The sequence below is a fragment of the Vombatus ursinus genome, unplaced genomic scaffold (genome assembly GCF_900497805.2).
Source record: "Vombatus ursinus unplaced genomic scaffold, bare-nosed wombat genome assembly UNPS02014793.1, whole genome shotgun sequence".
NCBI lineage: Eukaryota > Metazoa > Chordata > Mammalia > Diprotodontia > Vombatidae > Vombatus > Vombatus ursinus.
The window spans coordinates 7,939,175-7,961,392 of NW_020954571.1; the positions used below are offsets into that span (position 1 = coordinate 7,939,175).

Below are 22,218 nucleotides of genomic sequence, written 5' to 3' on the forward strand. Positions count from 1 at the left end.
CCTCCAAACTGGCTTGGAAAGCACTAGACATAATTTGATCATGGGGTCCAGAGCGGTATAGCACCATCAGATGGATGTAGAAAAAAGATAAGTACGTAATTACTGGTACGACCAACAAGGCCACTCCTCTGGCTAACAAATGACATAATACACGAGCCTGTCAGGAGATTTAAAAACACAAGATTACTCCTTCTTGTCAAAGTTAAACTCCAAACTCTGAATTTCTACTATATCTATTAATTGTATTCCCACTTGGGAAATATAAAATGCACAAACTGTAATGATCTATTTTTTTTCTTATTAAATAAACTGGTAAGGTGCACTTTAAGCAGCTGACAAACCATATTCACATCAGAGCACTGATATATTTTTGTGATACTTTATGTGAAACTATTTTCTAGCCAATAAATCCGATAACCAATGGATTTCAGTACCTACATTTGATAAAGCTTGGTCTCCAATCAAATGCCAGGCATGGACTGAAGCAATGGTAAGTAGTAGTATATAAGTGAAAAGGCCCATATATTTTATCCTGAAAATACACCACAAAGAAATAAAACTGGGATATAAGAAGTAAAGTGGAGGAGGCAAATCACATCTAAATAAAAGAAATGAACTTACCCAACTGCACAAGAACAAGAAACTCCAGTCAGGATTAGCCAAACCCACCAATTCACAGAGAATGAGCTAGGAGGAGAGAACAAAAACATGAAAACAAAAACTTTATTCTTGTCAAAGTTACATAAAGATCAAAGATGACACAGAGGGCTTATTTGGGTATTTGGGTACAAATTAATACCAAGTACAACAAACACTTCACAAGTCTCTATACCCAAACCATCCTAGAAGGATTTTTCCCTGTGCAGAATTTCCCCAGTTGAGTACATGTTATAGATGAAGCAGAATAAATTCTTAAAGTGAAGGGCTGTCTATAAAGTCAAACGTATGAACTAGGTTAAAAAAAAAAAGCTAGAGTAAAAACATGATACGGGGTGTCCCAAAAGTCTTTGTTGTTGTTCAGCCATGTCTGACTCTTTGTGACCCTGTATGAGGTTTTCTTGGCAAAGATAATGGAGTGGTTTGCCATTTCCTTCTCCAGTGCATTAAGGGAAAGAGAGGTTAAATGACTTGTCCAGGGTTACGTAGCTTAATGAGTGAGGTCAAATGTGAACTCAGGTCTTCCTGACTCTATTGCAGGCCACTTGCAGCCTGTCAAAGAATTTCGGGGGGCCTGAGAAAAAATGTAGAAGAGGTAACAGAAAGTAAAGATGTAACGAGCGCTTTGCCCATGCCCTTCGCTTAGCCTGCCTTCCACTAGTCACTACTGTGCCCACCATGTAACTGGGTGGGCAAGTTACCACTGCCCATGCTTTCTTGTTTGTCACATGACCAATGGCAATCAATCATCATCAGTCTGTCTCTAGTCTGAGAGGAGGGAGAGTCATATCTTTTCGCTGGGTTTTTGGTCCTTACTAAATGTAAACAATAAGAAAACCTAAAAAATATATTAAAACTTGTACCACTTAGCAAATTAATTTTAATATAAATGTGATTTCATGATAAATAAAAACCTTAGGAAATAAGTGTAATTAATTGAAATTTCCCTTTTTTAAAAAAATATGGTTTATTTGCAAAATAGTTTAATCATTAATTATATCTTTACTTGGAAAGTGAGCCGCTAAAAACCTATCTGCGGCCTGAAGAAGTCTGGCCTATTTTAATTTTGGCCCCTACCTACTGCCAAGCTGAGCACATCTGCTCTAGACCCAGTGTTCTTTTCCCTGAGCTGCCTAGCTGCCTCCAAGGCAAAGAGAGGTTAAGTGACTTGCCCAGGGTCACACAGCTAGTTAGTGTCTGGGGCCGTATTTGAACTCAGATCTTCTTGACTCCAGGCCCAGTGCTCTATCCACTGTACCACCCAGCTGTCTCTCCCCAAAGTCTTACTGTATTGTAAAGCTTTAATAACCTCTAAAGATAAACAGTACAACCTTACAAAAATAACACCCCAATGTTCAAAACGTAAACTATTTAAAATTTAAAATATTGATGTTTCTTATTAAAATTCAGTATAACTACCACTTTGTGATAAACATTGCACTAGTCAGTTCTAGACTTTGTAAAAACTTTTAACTGCTGCTCAGCGAATAAAAGGTTTGTAATCCTAGCCTTAAGATCACCAAAGAACATGACAGTTTTGACATTACCCCCCAAGAAAAAGTGTCATGAAGAGAGATCAGGTGACTGATGACGTAAAGCAAGTGAACCTCCTCTACAGATACACCTTCTGAGAAAATGTCATCCAGAAACTGTCAGACATACAATACATAATAATAGGGTGCTCCATCTTGTTAAAATTTTAAAAATTAATTATCTGAAATGCATAAAACTAAATAAGTATAAAAGAAATTTAAATAATTACTTTCAAATTACTTTTTTTATAAGTTTGCAACATTTATACTACTGAATATATTAATGCTTAAAGATGCACTAAGATTTTAGGGATTCTGTGTGTGTATGTATGGATATATATTATATAAGAATACACATGTAGTGTACATATGGTTAGCATAGGGGCCAAGTTCAGAAGGTGTGAATAATGTAAGCACTATAAAAGAAAGATAAAATATGCCTATAAACATTACCTAACACAATTTGAAAACTAACATTAAATTAGCAAGCATGCTCTCAAAACACAAGATACTAAAGTTCAAAAGGAAAAAGCAATATATGGATCATTTCTATTAAAGAAGGATTCATCAAAGTAACCTTACCTGTATTTTTGGGAATTGGAGAACTTCAAGTAGGACAATACAGCCAGGAGATTAAAAAAAATTAATAATGACTCCAATAGCATCAGCCTAGACTGAGTAATCAAAGAATTCTCTATTATAAGGAGAAAAAAAATAAAAACAAACTATGATCAAATTTCTGAAAATGAACCCCAAACATTTGGGATTCTTTTATACTTTCTTATCTCTATACCCTACTCACCAAAGTGGCTTTTCCAAAACTTTTTATTCCTTCTCAAACTTCCTATGGCTCTTCCTTCCCCCACCCTCTCAGCAGAGAAAATTGCCTATTTCACTGACAAAATTGAGGCAATTAGCTAACAGCTCCTTTTCCTTCCTTCTTCCTCATGCCACATCACTCAGATGCCTTCTGTCACTGTCTCCATCTTGACCCATCTCATATGAAGAGGTGGCCCTCCTCCCTGACAAAGCAAATCACCCTACCTACACAAACAATCCCATTCCTTTTCATCTCCTCCAGTAGAATGCCTCCCTACCACCACCTCTCTGAGTTATCTTCAATTGTTCCTTGTCTACTGGACGCTTCCCTAGTGCCAATAAACCCGTCCACAACTTACCTATCCTCAAAAAAACTCTCAGTTTATCTATCATCTCATTTCTTTCCTCCCTTTCGTGGTTAAACTTCTTGAGAAAGCTGTCTACAATGAATGCTTCTACTTCCTTTCCTCTCACTCTTTTAATAATCTATAACATGACTTCTAACCTCATCATTCAATTGAAACTGCTCTGTCCAAAGTTATCAATGCTCTCTTAATTGTCAAATCTAACGGCCTGAAGCCAAGATGATGAAGCAAGCAGAAAGAAGTAGAGTAAGCTCTCCACTATCCTGTGTCCCATAATGCCTCCAAATAGATCTAGAAAAAACACACTAGACTGAATCCTGATTTGGAAATTCAAGAAAAAAATTATAGTGAGTCATTATTCCAACCCAAGTTGGCACAGGCTTAGGGAGCCAGAGAAGTCTTCAGATACTGGGGATAGGGTCTGGCCAAAAGCATGCCCAGGGGAAGCACTCCAGCGTAGGGAAAGGGTATGTATGCAATAGGGTAAGAGGCAGCTCCGGATGCAACATAAAGGAGCCTAAAGGGGTATACAGTACAAGGAGTCGCTCACTATCCAGCTCCAGTCACAGATTCAGCGTGGACGGAGGAGGAGACCTGCACCTAAGGGTTACATTGCCGGGTGAGGAGCAATCACTGGCCCGAGGCTGAATACCAGACAAGAAGCCAGTTCAGAGGCAAGCAGCAGCTGTGTGGCTTGGACCCCAGGATGGAGTGGGGTCTTGTTTCATCTGCTAGCCCTGCTTATACAGGAATAACCAAACCAAAGTGAAGCCTAAAGTTCCGACCCTCTGAACCAGAAGAGTTTCCCAGCATCTACCAGAATTCCACAGCAGACAAGTCCGCAGGCCTATTGCTTAAACCCGAACCCTGGAAAGGAACTTGTAAAGCCCAGACCAGAGAGCACTGAAGGCTTGCAGATTCCTAGCCTGAGCTATTCCAGGGATCCTAGAATAATACATAACTCAAAACTCCAAGAAAGCAGCATCAGGACCAATTCAGATATTCCCTCCGAAGTACCTAAAGCCTGACCCTAACATAAAGTCCAAAGTCAGGAAGTAGACTAGAAGAATGAGCAAACAACAACAACAAAAAAGAAACCTGACATTAAAAGCTGTTATGGTGACAGCTTTCAGACACAAACCCTGAAGAGAATGGCTACAAAATATCTATAAGTGAAGCTTCAAAGAAAAAAACAACTTGAGCATAAAATCAATTAGAATTCTTAAAAGAGATGAATCAAGACTTTAAGGATATTTTTACAAATGAATTGAGCTTGAACTAGAAGGGAAAACTGGAAAAGACAGGAGCTACTCCAGGAAGAAGCAGAATGAGAATTAACAGCTTGGCACTAAAGGTACAAAATCTTATCCAAGCAACAAACACCCTGAAACTTATAATGACCAAATGAAAACTAAAGACTCCATGAGACAACAAGAAAAATCAAAGTCAAAAGATTGAAAAAAAAATAGAAGAAAATGTAAGGTTTACCTCATGGTAAAAACAGATTGAGGAAATGTAACTGAAGAATCACTGGACCATGAATGCCAAGACCAAAAAAGAGTCTAGACATCATACTTTGAGAAATCATTAAAGAAAAATGTCCCTCTCTCTTAAAGCCAGAGAAGAAAACGGAAATAGAATTTATTGGCCACCTCCTGAAAGAAACCTCAAAATAAAAACTTCCAGGAACATTGTAGCTACAATCCAGAGTTTCCAGGTCAAAGAAAAAAGACTGCAAGCAGCAAGAAAGAAAGAACTGAACAACTAGGGAGCCACAGTTAGAATCACATGTGATTTAGCAGTAATGCATGTAAAAGAAGAAAGAGCTTAGAATATGGTATTCCAGAAGGCAAAGGCTTAGGCCAAGAACAACTTACCCAGCAAAACCGAGTCTAATCCTACAGGGGAAAATGGATCTTTAATGAAAGAGGATTTTCAGGCATTCCTGAAGAAAAAGACCAGAGTGACACAGAAACTCTGAAATACAAACACATGAATCAAGAGAAACATAAAAAAGATTTGATTATATTCTTTTTTTAAAAAAGTGATTACATTCTAATATGGAGAGATGATACACATGTCCCCTCAGAACTCCGTCATCATCAAGGATCATGAAGAGAATCTAATTAGACAGAGCCTGGAAGCAGTTTTGTTATTTTTTGATGATCTTAAAAGAAGAAAGGAAAGGGAGAAGACTATATTAAGGGAAAGGGAGAAGGTGGTTAGGGAAAACTATCTTATATATCTTCTTATATAAACAGGATGTACAAACAGAGTCTATACAAACATTGAGAAAAGGAGGGGGAGGGGAGGTAGATGACACTTGAACCTGTTATCTGATCTGGTCAAGGGGGTACACACACAGAGTGGGCCCAGAAATACATTTTACTCAACAGCAAAACAGGAAGGAAAGGGAAGAAGAAGAGAGAATAAGGAGGCGGCTATATTAAGGGAAGAAATAGTCCTAAGCAAAACAAACCTTAACTAAGGATGGACAAAAATATTTAAAGAAATGGAAACTAAGGGGGTGGGTGCCCATCAGATGGGAAAAGGCTGAACAAGTTATGCTATATAATTGTCATGGAAATGATGACGGGGATGGTTTCAAAGAAACCTGGGAAGACCTGTTTGAACTGATGCAGAATGAAATGTGAGAAACAGAACCAGGAGAACCATTTGTACAATGGTTACAGAACAGTAAAGACAAATAACTCTGAAACACTCTGATCAGTGTAATAACTAACCACAATTCCACAGGAGTCATGATGAAGTATAATACCTACCTCTTAATAGAGAGCTGAAGGATTCAGAACGCAGAATGAATTTTTAGACATGGCCAACACAGAAATTTGTTTTAACTATCCATGTTTGTAACTGTGTTTTTGTCTTTCTTTTTCAGTTGGGTGTGGGAGAGAAAGCAGAGTTTTGCTCATTTAAAATTTTTAATTAAAAATTTTTTAAAATTAAAATTATTTTAAAATATCTAATGGCTTTTTCTCAGTCTTTATCCTTCTTGCCCTCTCTGCAGTCTCTGACACTGTCAATCACCCTCTTCTCTTTGAAACTCTCTTCTTTCTAAGGTTGTGTATCCCTAGTCTAGTCTGGTTTTCCTTCTACTGTCTTGATCTCCTTTGCTGGATCATTATACAGGTCATGCCTGAAAATGATGGGTGTCCTCTAGGGCTGCCTGGGCCCTCTTCTCTTCTCCCTCTGTACTATTTCACTCAGTGATCTCATCAGCTACCATGGATAAAATTGTCATCTCTACACTGATGATTCTCAGAACTACTTATCCAGCCCTAAGCTTTCTCCTAATACCATCAATTGGACATCTTGAACTGGATGTCCTGCAGACAAATCAAATTCAACATGTCCAAAACCAAACTCATTATCTTCCCCCCACCCCAACCCTCCCCTCCTCCAAACTTCCTTATTATTGTCAAGTGAATCATCATCTTCCCAGTCAACCAGTCCTGAAACCCACGTATCATCCTCAACGTCTTACTCCCTTTTACTCCTCGGCTCCACAACCAATCTCTTGCCAAATCCTGTCAATTCTACCTCTGTAACACACTGTATGGGCTCCCTATATAGGCTGACACCGCTATAATCATAGTGCAAGCCATCATCCCCTCGCCCTTGGACATCTACGACAGCCTGCTGGCTGGTCTCCCCGCCATAAGTTTCTTTCCCATTCCCTTCCATCCTCCCCTCAGCAGTCAAAATGATCTCCCTAAAGTATCACTCCCTTCCAGCCCCCTCCCTCCCAAACCCAGAAACTCCAGTTGCTTCCTATCACCTCCAGGATCAAATATAAAATCTTTTGTATGGCATTTAAAGTCCTTCATAATCTGGACTCTTCCTACCTTTCCAGTATTCTTATACCTTAACAGGTATTCTGTGATCCGATGACAGTGGCCGCCTTGCTCTTTTTCATATGAGACACTCCATCCCCCTTCTTGGGGTATTTTCACTGGTTCCCCCAAGGCTTGGCTTCCCCTTCCTTCAAGTCCCAGCTAAAATCCTACCTTTCATAAGAAGCCTTTCCTGATACCCCTCAATACTAGTGGCTTCTCTCTGAGATTATGTCTGATTTATCCTGTATATATCTTAATTGTCCATTGTTGTTTTCATGCTGTCTCCCCCATTAGATTGTGGGCTCCTTCAGAGCAGGGACTGTCTCTTGCCTTTCTTTTTATCCCCAGAACTCAGCACAGTGCCTCAAACATAGGTATTTAATAAGACTGACTGACTTTAACAAGACAATAGAACTTCATTTCATTTGTGAATAGGCTTGAGATGATTTAAAAAACACAGAAAAGAAAGTCTTTATGAGAAGTATTTGTTCATTCATTACTGTTTAGGGAAATTTTGAGGAAGGCAGACATCACCATGGATGTAAAAAATATTGCTGAGAACTGATACATGTTCCTATGTGTACCTTATAACTCACCTTTTAGGCACCATCAAACTAGCTTACTGGGCCTTCTGCAATTTCTCTGATTGTTGATTATAAAGTGCAGCAATCCCCAACTCCCACTCCCCAAAGTTGGAAAATGAAACCACTAGCTCTTCTGTGAAGTTCTTGAGGTTAAGTCATCCTTTGGGCTTACTGTCAAACATTTTGGAAACAAAGTAGATGGTGCTACAGGGCAAACACAAATGAATGAAATTCAACCCGCCCACATCATGTCTAGTTTAAGCTGCTGAACTCCCTTTGGAAATGTGATAATGTTCTATCCAGAATGACTCAATATACCATTCTTACCTATTAGAATCAGAAGTGCAGCTCCAAGAGCAGCGTAGTGGGAAAAGTGGAGTTCTAATACAATCTGGTAAGTTAAAGGGACACAAAGGGCCCCTGCTAGAGCTGGCAACAGGCGCAAAGACCACACTGGCACATTATTACTATACTCTGGAAAAGACAACCAAATATCAGCATGCAGACTGTAGCAGAAATGACCTTAGCATATAGCAGGCACGTTTTCAAATGGAACAATGGCTAAGTATTTACAATAGCCAAAACACAATTTTCATGATTTTGGATCAAGGAAGCAACATACAAATCAGTGGTCATTTATGTTTTGCAATTAACAGTGGTCATGCAATAGAACCACTCGTCATGAGAAAAGGGAGGATGACTGGGGATTCAAATATCCCTTACTATGCTTTTTCAAGAAGTCGTATAACCCTCAACACTTCAGATTTAACATTTCACTGAGGAAAAAACCCACATTGCCAGTTTTTTAAAAGTTATTACCAATCAATTCCAGTTTGTGGAACATTTAATAAAGAATAAGTTGAAAATGAAAAATAACCATTACCTGCTCCAATCCTGTTCCATAAAAAGTTGCCATCAAATCCTCCCAAATAACCTAAAATATAAGGCCAATTCATCAATCAACATTTGTTATTATGAAAAATAGTAACTGGAACTTACATAATGCTTTAAAGTTTGCAAAGTACTTCATATGAATTTTCTTATTTGAAACTTGTAACAACTTTCTGAAGTATTACCCCCATTTTACAGATAAAGAAACTAATTCACCTGAACTGTCTATCATCCAAGGTCTTAGCAACTTGGTAACAGCCATAAACTTTAAGAGTGTATGTTCTCATGTATCCCATTACATATTCTGATCATCCAAGTCCAAGAATAAATTAAGCCCTTGTGGTTTCTTCTTCTAGAACATTCTAAATTACAATGAAAACTAAATCAACCTTATCTTTTCCTGTACATTTTCTAACTGAGCATGTAGATGTTCAAACTTTAAAAACCACTGAGAATGTTCTTTTATTGGCTTTTGTTTAACATTTTTACTTTGTAGACTAGGCTAGAAATAAATTATAGGGCATGAATTGCCCTATAAATCTAGGCTCAGGTTTTCTCTAGTGAAACCTTATGATCTATAACCCATTGATTCCAAGAAGTTTCTTGAAAAGATTTTATAGGATATAAACTCCATCTCTCAGCTGATAACTCTGCCTTCAACCCTAAACCTTAAGGACCATAAGCTATCAGCTTCTAACTAGTTTAAGTTATACAAATGAGAGGTTCTCATTTTATTTTACTGAAAGTAAAAGACTGAGTATTTCCTCCTTACTAAGACAAAACTTGAGAAAGAAAAACTAACTTTTTTCTTAGGTTCCAAGGTCAACAGATATGTTTCAACTATTGTCAAGGCTTACCTCCAAAAGCAAGCAACATGTGGCCAAGTGGTGGTCCACTCCCGTCCACAAAAAAGATTTGCTTCATGTAAAGTGATACAAATTGCCCATAGTAGACTTCATCAAAGCTGAAAAAAAAAATTTAAGAATAGTATTACATCTAACCAGAATTTTCAGATGTGAATTTAACAATGCCTATAATGTATTTGCACAATGCAAAGTTTTGCTGATTCTACTTTTTCAACATTTCTTACATCCATTTCATTCTCTCTATTTATACCATAACTAACCTAGTTACAGCTGGCATCCTCTTTTGACTAGATTACTGCAATAGCCTCCTAATTGGTATCTCTGCCTCCAGTCTCTATCCTCTACAAAACTGCCAAAATGATGTTCCTGCAGTATTGTCTAGCCATACACTCCCCTGTTCAAAAAGCTTCAATGGCTCCCAGTTGCATTTGGGATAGAAGACAAACTCCTGTTTGGCATTTAAAGCCCTTTACATGCTGGATCCAGTGCAGGACGGCAACACTCCTTGCTCCCCATGGCCTTCCCAGGTTCTCCCCATCACAATCCTTTGAGAACCTCCTCTGAGGTCCATACAATCTACATTTATTACCCAATCAAAATCCTGGTAGTTGTTGTCCACAGACCTCCAGGACACTCCCCTTCCTCTCTCAATGAGCTCAGTACCTGGCTCACAGTTCTTCTCTCTTTCCCAACTCCTACCCTTATATAAGAGGAATTCAACATACATATTGACACTCCCTCAAATACCCTAACCTCCCAGTTCCTCAACTTACTCATTTCCCATGACCTAGTCCTCTACTCCCCCTCAGCCACACACAAAGATGGTCGAATACCTTTGATCTTACCTTTACCCATAAATTCACCCACTCCATGTTGAGGAACATCTTCTGAAATACTCTTATCTGATCACGGTCTATAAACTTTCCACTTCTCCCTCCGCCTTCTAATACTAAACTCTGTTCTTTGTCCACACTGTAACCTCCAATCACGTGACCCTTCAGTTCTCACCCAGGCCATCACCCTTGTACTGACCACACTCTCCTCCTTTCCTCATCCTGACCCCCTGGTGAATTTGTTCCAACTCTACAGTGTCCTCTTCTCTGAATTCCTTGTCTCCTTATCATATCACCAACTGGGCTCTGCCAAGACCCAGTCTGGGGTTCGCTACCATTTGTTGCCTTCGTTCCTACACACGAGCTGCTAAACAATGGTGGAGAAAATCACCCATGTGTTCTGATTGGGACCACTACAAATGTATGTTATCTAACCTCAACTGAGACCTCACTGCTATCAGGCAACCCTTCTACACCTCTCTAATCAACTCACTAACCCACTCTCCACAGCGGCTCCTCCACACTTCTTTATTCCTCCCCAACCTCCCATAGCTTCTGCCATTTTACTGAAGAAAAATCAAACAAACCTGAGACTATTTCCTGTCAGTCCCCTCTTCTTTCCTCCCATCATCATATTACTCTCACACCTTCTGCCACTTCTTTCACCTTCACCTCTGTCTCACATGAGGAGGTAGCCCTTCTTCTTGCCAAGGCTAATTCCTCTAACTGCACAAGTGAGCCCATTCCATCCCATCTCCTCCAGCACACTGCTCCCTCTGTTAATCCCACTCTCACTTACTTTCACTCACTCCCCGTCTACTAGCTGCTTCTCTACTCCCTACAGACATGCCCGGGTCTCTCCTATCTTCAAAAAGTCCTTACTTGAACCATCATCAATAACTACAGTCCTATACCTCTCCTGCCTTTTTTGGCTAAACTCCTTAAGAAGACTGTCTATATGCCACCACTTCCTCTCTTCTCGCCCTCTTAACTCTCTTCATTCTGGCTTCCAACCTCATCATCAACTGAAATTGCTCTCTCCAAAGTTACCAATTGTCTCTTAATTGCCAAATCCAATGGCCTTTTCTTAATCCTCATTCTTCTTGACCTCTCTGATGCCTTTGATACTGTGGATCATTCTCTTTTCCTTGATATTCTCTTCTCTCTAGGTAGTCAGGGCACTACTCTCTCTCCCTCTCTCTCTCACTCTCTCTCTCTCTCGTTTGTTTCTCCTCCCTACCTGACTGCTTCTTCTGGTTCCCAGCCCATAACTGAGAATGTTAAACCCTGAAGGATATCCATTACCTGCTTTTATCCAATAGGACTTATGATTATTGTCCTGTTGGAAGTGATTTTTTAAAAAATTAAGTTATTCATAGGAAATTACTATACTTGTGACTGTATCATTCTTGCAGATAAGCAGAAAATTTTAAAACAGAGATCCTAGGCCAATAAACCAAGTTTTATTACCAAGGCAGTAACTTTGTAGTCCTACAAACTAGGTCCTGTAAATACAGAACAAAAGTATGTGAAACTCGGCACAGTTCTAAGTATAGGCGGAAAAATAGCATTACCCAGGAACATTTTGTTTACTTTTCACTCATTCAAAAAACATTTATTGAACGACTCCGATGTGCTACTCTTTGTTCCTTTTCTCTAGTTTCTGTTATTATGATGACCCTTCTCCCTAAGGCCAGCCCCCTTATATGCTGGATTAATCCCATCCTCCAGTGTTTTCTAACTGATTGCTCCATCAAACATGTGCTCTCTCTCTCTCTCCCTTCCTTCTCTTTCCCTCCCTCTCCCCTTCTCCTTCTTCCTTCCTTCCCTCTCTTTCTCCCTCTCCCTACTGGATAATAGGTAATGGATATCCTTCAAAATTTAATACTCTCAATTATAGGCTGGGAACCAGAATGCTCAGAAAGAATAAAAAAATTTTTATTCAACATATTAAGTTCCACATACCATTGTTTTATGTTGATAAGATCTAATTTGAAGGGTTTATGCTGGCTTATGAACAAAACTGGTCCTGATTCTCACTTTCAAAGACATAAACTGGATGAGAATCATTTCTTCCCTTTGACATTTTTTTTAAAAGGCATTTTTCACACAATCAAGTCCTGAAACAAATGCAATTTACTTTTGCTAAATTCTGGAATTTGAGAGATGCGGAAATTGGCTTACACTACTGCCCGTGGATAGGACAATCTCCACAATCGACTCAACAAAGCTACCACCGTCAGAGCCACTAAGTTCAAGTTGATCTCTGCAGTTACAAGAACAGGGCGCTTCAAAAATACTAACATCGTGTGGGAAGGTAGATTGAATCACCCTGTAAAATGGAAAGAAACAAGCCACAGTCAGCAAATGGGAGCCCACAATCAAAGAGTTAAAGCCTGGGGAAAATGCTTTTTAATGGAATCACATATGATCAGGACAGTACTAAACATACAATGACACAATGAATGAAATAAGCTTTGTCCCTTAACCTCTCGAGGACCTAAGGACAAAGACAAATGAGTTATTATCTGCATTAATGGGGACATGTGGTGAGAATGCAAGCTCCTTTAGGATGGGAACTGTTTGGCTTTCTACCTACAGGACTGAGCACAATGCCTGACAAAGAGTAAGCACTACATAAATGTTAATTGACTGGATGAAGTCTGCATACTAGGGATTTCTCCTCACATATTAAATCGCTGATCCAAACCAAGAGGAAAAAGGACAGGTTCAGATAGGAAGAAATGTTATAATGAAAGGGACATTAGACCAGGGGTAGGGAACGTGCATCAGACTAACAGAAAATCTGGGGTTCTCATTCTGGCTCTGCCATTAATAAGAATGTGTATATTTCAATTTTTCAAGGATGCATGATTTCATCAGTATAAGGTGCAGATCATTACCTTTACTTCTTTTACTAGATGGGCCTAAGTTACCACAGCCAACCTTCTATATGAGATGATGTCTGCTGCAAAGTTGCTCCTCAGTCAGTTCCTCATTGGTCAATAATTGAGGTATTCCCTGTTTGGAATTACCAGAGCCTATGCTTTGTCAGCTTGGCCAGAGTAACCAGTGAGATGATGCACAGGAGTGAGACTTTAGACTGAGTCATAATAGCTGATTGCTGTCCTCTCTCTGTCGCTTTAAGAGCACTTTATAGACACCATCCTAAACAACAGCCAGCCTTGTATGGTAGTTGTGCAAAGGTTATTATCCCCATTTTAGAGATGATGGTCAGACGAAGCATGGAATTAGCTGACCTCTAACTCCTGCCTCTGACACATACATAATGGCTTTCTGACCTCTGGGCAAGTCACTTAATCTCGGTGGTTAGACAATTCTCTAAAACAGGGGTTCTTAAATAGCAAAAAGATATTTCCAGAGTTCTGCAGCCTATTACTTCTTTCTATGGGTGACATTTCTATTTTGTGATTTCTGCTGGCGACAAAGTCAACGGTCCTGCTAATACTACTTGAGGGTTTGCTGCCTACCTTAATAATGGAAAGAAATGCCAAATTTCGGTTAGAGATTGTGAAAACACAGGAATAACTTGGTTTGTTTCCCCCCATCCCAGTTCACAAACCCCTGAAATCCATACACAGACCCGCGGCCCCCAGTGAAGAACCCCTCCCTGCTTCGATGCTGTCAGCTGCAGAGAGGGTGCCAACCTGCGCTGATGGAGCGTGTCTTCCCCCGAGAGTTCCCTATGCCAAAGAAATCACAAGTCCGGTGCCTACTTATGAGGAAACTGAGGCTCGGAAAAGTCAAGTGACTCGCCCGAAGGGGTCACCGGCTGGTGAATGGGTGAGCCCGACTTCGCCCCTGAAGAGCGGCCGCTGCCGCCGACTTCTGCTGAGACTCCCCCACGCGCAGTCCCATCTGCTCTGCCTCGCTTTCCAGACAGTCGCTTCCCCCCTCTGGGCCTCAGTTTCCTTCTCTGTTCTGGGGGGGGTCTGGGTGAGGCGGTCTCTACCACCTGAGATTCTGGAGCGCAGAGGACGGCGCCGGCCTTAAAATCACCCGTACGAACATTTAAGGTTAAAATCACCGAGCTCGGGAGCTGACTCCCGCGTCCACGCCCTCGCTCGCTCCACGGAGGAACCTCAGCAGATAATCCCCTAGACCCTGGCATCAGGCTCGATTAGCTGCGCCTGCGATACGGTCCAACGGCCGCGACGCGATAGGTCACGTGGGCATCGCACGCTGTGCCTATTCGGCCAAGCAGACAACGCGCTTGCGAAAAGCGAGTGGCGTCCGTCGCGCATGCGCACAAGCAAGACAGACGCCGAGTTTCCAACCCTCCGCCCCCAAACCTGGAAGTCTATTTATTCGTGCACACACCCCCCCCCCAATCCACCCCGTGACCAGGACAGGAGAAAACTGCACACACCCAGGGAGTAAGGAAGCTGCTGTTTGGGGCTCACGCTGCCCGTAGTGGTTCTGTATTCCATTTTGCGGTCATCTTTCGAAGCAGTTTTACAGGGCTGCCTGCAGGTCGAGCAGGGGCCCGGGCTCACCTCTGAATCTCTGCTTGGAACCTCTGCCCGTACTTTGCACTGTACCGAGTGTTTTTTGTCACCCTCGCTTTAAGCCGTCCTTCCGACCCACTAACAGCGCAGCATGCAGGCAGCGAGTAGCCCCGACAGGACGCAGCGCGAGGTGCCTCGGCCATCCTCTGCCAAGATCTTACTCCCATACCCCTCCCTGCTTTCCCGGTGACCTTTTGTCTAACGAAGGTTTGGCCAAAACATGAATGTTGAGTGCAGGCCAGAGGACAATTTTATATTTATGTTTTGACCCCCTTTATCTGCTCTAGTGTCAGATTCAAGGGCTGTGCAATTACGAACGTAAAAAAATAGATACTTTATCAAAGGCTTAATGCAGAATAAATTCAGAAAGTTGTGTGAGACCCCTCATCTTAGGGATACTTATGAGATAAGGAATTTATCCCTGATGGTACTTTTTTTTTCCCCATGGGGAGAATTTCATGGTCTGTCAGTCCCCCAATATGCAGGATAAATCCTTCCTTTTACTGTATATAAAGTAAAAGATAGTCTAACGACAAATAAGTGATTTTCCCTTGGCATTTTAAATAGATTCCTGAACTCATTTCTTAATATGTTTGTTTTGTTTTGTTTTTTGGATAGGCAATGGGCTTAAGTGACTTGCCCAAGGACACACAGCTAATAAGTGTTTTGTGTCTCAGGCCAGATTTGAACTCGGGTCCTCCTGAATCCAAGACTGGTGCTCTATCCACTTCGCCACCTAGCTGCCCTCTCATTTCTTAATATGCATAATTTATAAATCAGCCATCTAAGAGATACACAAGTCAATCTGTCTCAGTAAGCAAAAGTACCAAAACAAATTACACAAAATTTGAGAAAGCAAATATGCTTTATTTTTAAAATTTTTTTATTTAAATAAGGAGAATTCTTTCATATGGAAAGAGCTAATACAATCACATATTTGAAAGGAGAAACAATAGGTACTGAAACGGAGGGAAAGGGCAAGAGTGCCACCACTGGCCTGGTGATTCCGTGATTCTAGTTTCCCATCCAAGTTAAAATAGTTTCCAAAAAATAATATATAAACAGGTTGCACATTACACTTTTATCCATCGTCTGCCCTTTCAAATATCTGGTCTACATGAAAAGACAAAGAGAGGAAAGGCCAAAAATACAAAAACAAAAAACCCAAACAAAATCTTTTTACTATACAGGGCATGAGGTTAAAAGCTTTAAGGAGTACAATATCCCAATTGAAAACAATGAATGTCATCATAGAGCCTAAATGGGTTTACACTAACAGGTGCCTCCACATGTTAATGTGGCCATAAGCCACTACACTACCATTTCCAGGGCCACCATAACAGGTGGGTGAGGGAATCAGAGGAAATGAGGCAACCGTTAGATGTTCTGATAAGCCAGGGAAATCACCGAAGCCATATACACTGGCAGCAACAGTAAGAACAGCTGGCTGGGTGACCATCAGATTTTCACATACACCACAGATTTATCTTTCTGTTCTGAATCACAAGGAATTATTGCAATCCCAAACTAATCCATTTGTCCTTGGGTCACACCAATGAGTTGGGAGGCTCATTTTCCTGACATTTGTATTTCCCATTCCATCAGAAAATGTAACAAAAGAAAATGTCAGTGCCACTGGCTTTCAGAAGAAAATCACAGAGCATTGTCTCTGAGCTTACCCTGTGATTAAAAAAAAAAAAAGAGTGGGGAAGAGATGTATGGAATGAAAAGCAAACATGCACCAGCTCCCCTGCTTACTAAGGAAAGAAGCCAGCAAGCAATGAAGAGCAGCTGGGTCATGAGGACCTGTTGTGTGCCTGGGAAAACATGCCACCCAATGACAGTGCATTCATATGTAATTTATATGACAACCAAGTGTACAAACATACAGCACACTGCCTCATTACACATAGTCCCATGGCTACAGTAAGAATCTAAGATTTGCAGTAAACATCTAGAAGGCAGATCTAGGAGTGCAGAAAGGTCAACACATAGTTGGGCATAATTGATATCCAGATTTTAAACTGATACCCTAATGTTCCCAAATGTGGCTCTGCAATGGTTGTGAGGAAAGACTTTTTAGTTTCTGAAAATAGAAACCACACCTTCCGTCTGTACATCTGAGCATATACTAACTTTATCCTTTGTGTTTTCCCTTAAGATGAAACCTAAAGCCAGAGTTTAGTAATGCCAAACTTAAAAAAAAAAATGTCCTGACAAGAAATGAAACCAGACTTAATGTAGCTGATAAACAACTAGTCACTGGATAAACAACATACTACAATTACACAGATATATACTCTGGACCTTTGCTTAATCAGGTAGATAATAGAGTGGCAAAACACAGCTTTCTAAGACCACGTGTGGAGCAACCCAGTTTCCCCTCCTCCCCGTGCAAACTGCACTTTATCAACAGCTGGGGCAAAGCTGACTGGCATCCAAGACCAAAGTAATTCTTAAGCAAAGATTCCGTGAGTTAATTCTGAATCCTCACCTCAGTAGCAGAAGAGTTAAAATCCACTATGACCTAAAAGGAACTGCAGTTTGTGTTGCTGTTGTTATTTTAATGTGTAATCTGCTCTATTCCCTCCAGGGAACTGATGAAACCCCAACAGAAGCCTGTGAATACATCTGCACTGGGAGAACAGGGGTTCAAACGGGCCAGGACTGGAAGTCACACTACCTGGAGCTTTTGCTCTAAAACCACATGACAGGAAGAGGGATATTGCACCTTAAAATGTTTCTGTACTAAAAACTGCTTTCCATCATACAAAGGGACAGAGGAGCAGCGAGGCCTCTCACTGTCCCTCAAAAAGTCTGATTTTAAATCTGTATCTTAAAGGAGAAAAGAAACCGCAGCTGAACAGTTACACAGTGGTGGTGAACGCAATGAGAAATTCACATGCAATTTCTTGGCCTTTCCTGCACAGAATAATTCAGACATTATATATAAATAGAGGAGTGAAACATTTACTTTTTTTTTTTTTCACCTAGACCTACAACATCAAATACGTATAAATAAATTCTAGTGTTTTGGGGGAGTAAAAGAGAAAAGGGTAGGGGAACAGGGGACCTTGTCTTAATTTTTCTTTTCTCAAACAGGAAGTACTATCATTTTGATGGCATTGTATGCCTGAGGGATGTATTATTTTCAGAGTCAACTCTGTAACAGCATTTAGGACTGTCATGTATAATAGGATAATGAAAGGAAGAATAATTTTTTTTCCCTTTTGATAAGTAAAAGTAGTAGTGTGCACCTAGATCTGGTGTGAATAGATTTAAATGAGTCTCTAAACTACAGAAGTAGAGACTTCAATTTGTGTGGTCTGAGCTGACAGACTCAGAATAAGGATAGACCAGCAATAATCATGGTGTAGGGGAGCAGAGGGAGAAGTAATAAAGGTAGAAGACTATTCATATGCTCACACAAGCTCCAAGGCATAGGGGAAGAGAAGGAAAAGTAGATGATGTATGCATGGGGCAGGCCAATGCTGGGTCGTCCAACAATAGGGCATTCCTTGGAGAACAGGCTCCTGGGATAAGGCTGTTGGGAATGAGAGAGAAAAATAGTCAAGCTGGTGTAAGTAAGGTCTGAGAGAGGCAGGTTGGTGAAGGCTATGGAAAAAAAGAAAAGATTCTTAACCAAATTTCCCTGCCCCTAGATGTTACTGAATAGAAGACATACTGACCCTCCACCATAAAGTTATAACCATCATCAAAATAACAAAACTGAGAAAGTAATTTAACACAGTTCTGTAAGGATTTGTATTTTCCCACAATCTATGAGGGGCAAAGAAGGAGATGCCATTACTTATGTGGGGAAATAACTTGAAGAGCTGTGCCTACTGCACATTTATACCTAGCTTATAACTTGAATGCATCCCTATAAAACCTTGGAGGACCCAAGTCTTGTAACACCACCTGACAGTCCCCTCTACAATGCCCTCCTCATACAAAAGTCTTCTTTGGAACCACCAGTAGATAAGACACCAAGCTGTAGTCATTCCTATCAGCAGATGGCTGGTTGGTCATCAGAAGAACATGCAAAAAATTCAAACTTCCACCCCCTAACCTGTGAGTGACAGAACCACAATTTGTTGTTGTTGTTGCCTTGAAAAAAGAACATAGCTCGCAAAGATATTTAGCTGGAGGAGTTCAGTTGACTTAAGACATGGTCCATTTTCCAGAGAAAATAGTGATGATCTTTGAGACACCTGCTGCAGAGTCCAGGTTTCATATGATCCAGGAGTAGCCTAGGTCTGCTTTGCTGAGGGAAGAAAAAGACTTAAAACTGCCTTGCAGACCCTACATTTTTGCTAAAAGATGAAAAAAAAAATTTGTGCACCATTACTGCTATGCAGATCAATTTCCACTGTTTCATTAGTGACGAGCTCTGCAGAGAAGACAGGAAAACACAGAAGGACCAGAGGGCCACTTAGGGGAGAGGCAAAGCTCCTCCAAGAGCTTTCCTCCAGAAAGGAGCTCTAGAAAATAAAACAAGTGCACACATATATCAGCCCAGAGGGGCAAGGATGATGGAAAGAACTGGCCTGCACAACACCGAGGCCAATACAACTACAAGGAGCTGCCAGAGGAACCTCACGGGTCAGCTCTTCTCATTCATGCAAAAGGAGAAGTTTGGAATACACCAGTGAGTTAGCAAATCCGTGACTTATCCCTGGCTGTCTTGGGAGGCAATCTTTCATCCAGATTCAGATGGGCCTATGCATCTTCCCTCATGCTGAAAACGTCATCCTGTTTCTCCGGGCAACAAACTTCCCATAGTAACCAGGACAGGAGTCAGGATGCAATCAATACACCAATCTATCTTATGCCTTAGTTACAAATTCACTTCTAGTGAGAATCATGAATGCCATTTACTAAAAGCTTAAGAGTTCTCTCTTTCTTTCTTCTTCTTCTTCTTCTTTTTTTTTTTTGCAAATAATTTCAAGGGAAACAAGTGGGGAAAACAATGGTTTTAGAGTCAGTCTTAACGTAGCATTGCAACATGAAATGAAGGAAAGAGGCTAAAGGAAACTATTTTGGTTAGAAGTGATGGATGGGAAGGAGCAGAAAGAACATATAAACGTTTTGCTATACATAGATATAGCTTGTTTTTTTGTTTTTGCTTTTTCCTTCGTTAAAAACCTCAGCTGCCTTTTAAAATGAAAAGCCTCAAACTAAAATGCCCCTGTTATTACCATACTCCTGTGCCTGGGTATCACTCTGCTGGGAGAAAGTTTTGGGAAGAGAAGGCTGCTGTTGCTTAATGAGCTGTATGACAGCAGGAGGCAGAGTGAGAGGGGGAACTGGGAGGTGAACCTGCACTGCACACTCAACAGTCATGGTAGGGAAATGAAGGATGGGGTGGGGCAGGGGTGAAGGGATCATTTGCCTGTTTTGTTATTAAAGCAAGCAGGTCAATGTCATATCCACTGTTGAAAGAGAAGGGAATGGGGGGGAGGGGGGAGAAAGGGAGGAAAATCTGAAGATGTCACTTGAGTCAAGTCAAAGTCAAGTTGTCGGGATGATGGATCTGGCGAGATTTCCAAACATCCAGTTGTGTAAGGACAGCAGCGGTGCTGTGTGTGAGCTGGCATGGCAGGCATCAACAGGCACTCCTAGGCCTTGCTATCCTCGACTTTCCCGGCCTGAGGTTTGATTGCTCCAGTTCGCTTCATCTGTGTGGCGGAGGCCGCCTCCTGCAACTTCACAGCTCCCAGGCTGGGCTTATTTTCATCCACTCGTTGTGCCTTTGAACAAAGAGAGAGGGAGGAAAATAAGCTTGATAAGCCGAACTCTCGATTAGATACAAAGCTCCCACCATCCCCCTTCCTGATGTAGGGCTGCAAAGAAAGAGCTAAGTGATCCATATTTTAGCTGAAGTGCTAGACTCAAAGGTACTTTTAAAAATTCTTACGAAACTGGCCGATTACTATCTAGTTCACTTTCAAAAATTTTTGCAGAGTGATCTGGGGAGAGAATATAGTGATGACCTAAAAATGTTTGTCAGAGAAACACTGTAATAAAGAGGCTTTGTGAACTATTGATTTACCAAGCTGACAGATTCTTTTCAATTCATGACATTATGCATCCCATGTGAGATAAAACACCTTCAGGGACACCTCCCTGTACCCCACCAGACTATGAACAATTTTTCACTGTGCTTAAGGTAGGAGAAGAAGAAAGGCAAGAGATAACTCAGCAACTGTCAAAAGCAGGCTTACTCACAGGATCCTCATAAAGGCTGGCAGGGACCTTAGAGGATATCTAGTTAAGTTCTCTCATTTTACAGATGAAGGAAATGAGGCCCAGAAAGGTTAAGCAGCTTTTCTAGCATTCCAATGGGCAGAGCAGGGATTTGAACACAGATCCTCTGATTTCAAATGCTACCCTCTTTCACTCTACCATGCTGCCTCTCCCATTTACTTTCAGTAATACATCTATTAGTCTTCAAGCTATACATCCAATTAATGACAGTTCAATTTATAAAGTGTAATCCTCCAGGCCAAGGATCAGACAATGAGTCCTCACAATAAATGTTTCAGAATTCTAAAGACCTACACGTAATACTATTAAAAATAGCAGCCAATCTTATGGAATAGTAGCTAACCTTAACCACATCCTCTCCCTGTTCCCAAAAAGCAGTTCTTATTTGGGAAAAAAACTTTGAAAGATAATTCCATTCAAATCAAGAGGTCACTTCAAAACATTTGGTGAAGTGCCAGATTTTATTGTTGTTTCTGTCACTTCTGACCCTCCATGTCCCTATTTGGGATTTTATCAGCAAAGATACTGGAGTGATTCGCCACTTCCATCTCCAGCTCATTTTACAGATGAGAAAATAGACGAACAGGGTGAAGTGACTTGTCCAGGGTCACACGGCTATTAAGTGTCTGAAGCCAGATTTGAACTCACGAAGGTGAGTCTTCCTGACTCATAGTCCAGCACTCTATCTACTTCACCACTTAGCTGCCCATATGAATTGTCACAGGGATAAATAAAAACTCACATATGCTAAGTTCTCTGGGAATTTCTTGGGTCCTACATGTTTTAAGAGTAATAGCCTAATATAATGATGAAAATAATAATAATGTTCTTGTTCTTGCAAAACAGAAAGACAACTCCATCTAGACTTAGCATCCATCAATGATTTCATCCAACCAAAGCTTTACAGTGAGGCTGACTAAGACACACAACATTTAAGTCCCTGTCTTTGCCAGTCTCCATCTTTGTCACACACACACACACACACACACACACACACACACACACACACACACAC

At 40.8% G+C, this 22,218-nt stretch overlaps 2 protein-coding genes across 10 annotated transcripts in view; both read right to left on the minus strand.

The window, feature by feature from the left end:
- The window catches only part of POMT1 (protein O-mannosyltransferase 1), a 44,010-nt gene extending 29,487 nt beyond the window's left edge, over positions 1-14,523 (minus strand). For 2 of the 4 annotated variants that reach the window (XM_027869384.1, XM_027869382.1), the window contains exons 1-9: positions 14,073-14,502; positions 12,589-12,736; positions 9,563-9,669; positions 8,698-8,748; positions 8,142-8,288; positions 2,772-2,883; positions 622-687; positions 439-532; positions 2-157 (exon numbers count right to left, since the gene is read on the minus strand). In XM_027869384.1, coding sequence (XP_027725185.1) covers positions 2-157; positions 439-532; positions 622-687; positions 2,772-2,883; positions 8,142-8,288; positions 8,698-8,748; positions 9,563-9,669; positions 12,589-12,710 — 855 coding nt within the window. In that variant the 5' untranslated portion in view covers positions 12,711-12,736; positions 14,073-14,502. Of the gene's footprint in view, position 1; positions 158-438; positions 533-621; positions 688-2,771; positions 2,884-8,141; positions 8,289-8,697; positions 8,749-9,562; positions 9,670-12,588; positions 12,737-14,072 lie in introns of all 4 variants that reach the window. The other 2 variants (XM_027869386.1, XM_027869385.1) reach the window with 2 other exon arrangements.
- Positions 14,524-15,793: 1,270 nt separating this feature from the next.
- The window catches only part of PRRC2B (proline rich coiled-coil 2B), a 102,035-nt gene continuing 95,610 nt past the window's right edge, over positions 15,794-22,218 (minus strand). For all 6 annotated transcript variants that reach the window (XM_027869295.1, XM_027869293.1, XM_027869298.1 and 3 more), the window contains one exon: positions 15,794-20,686. In XM_027869295.1, coding sequence (XP_027725096.1) covers positions 20,555-20,686 — 132 coding nt within the window. In that variant the 3' untranslated portion in view covers positions 15,794-20,554. The remainder of the gene's footprint in view (positions 20,687-22,218) is intronic.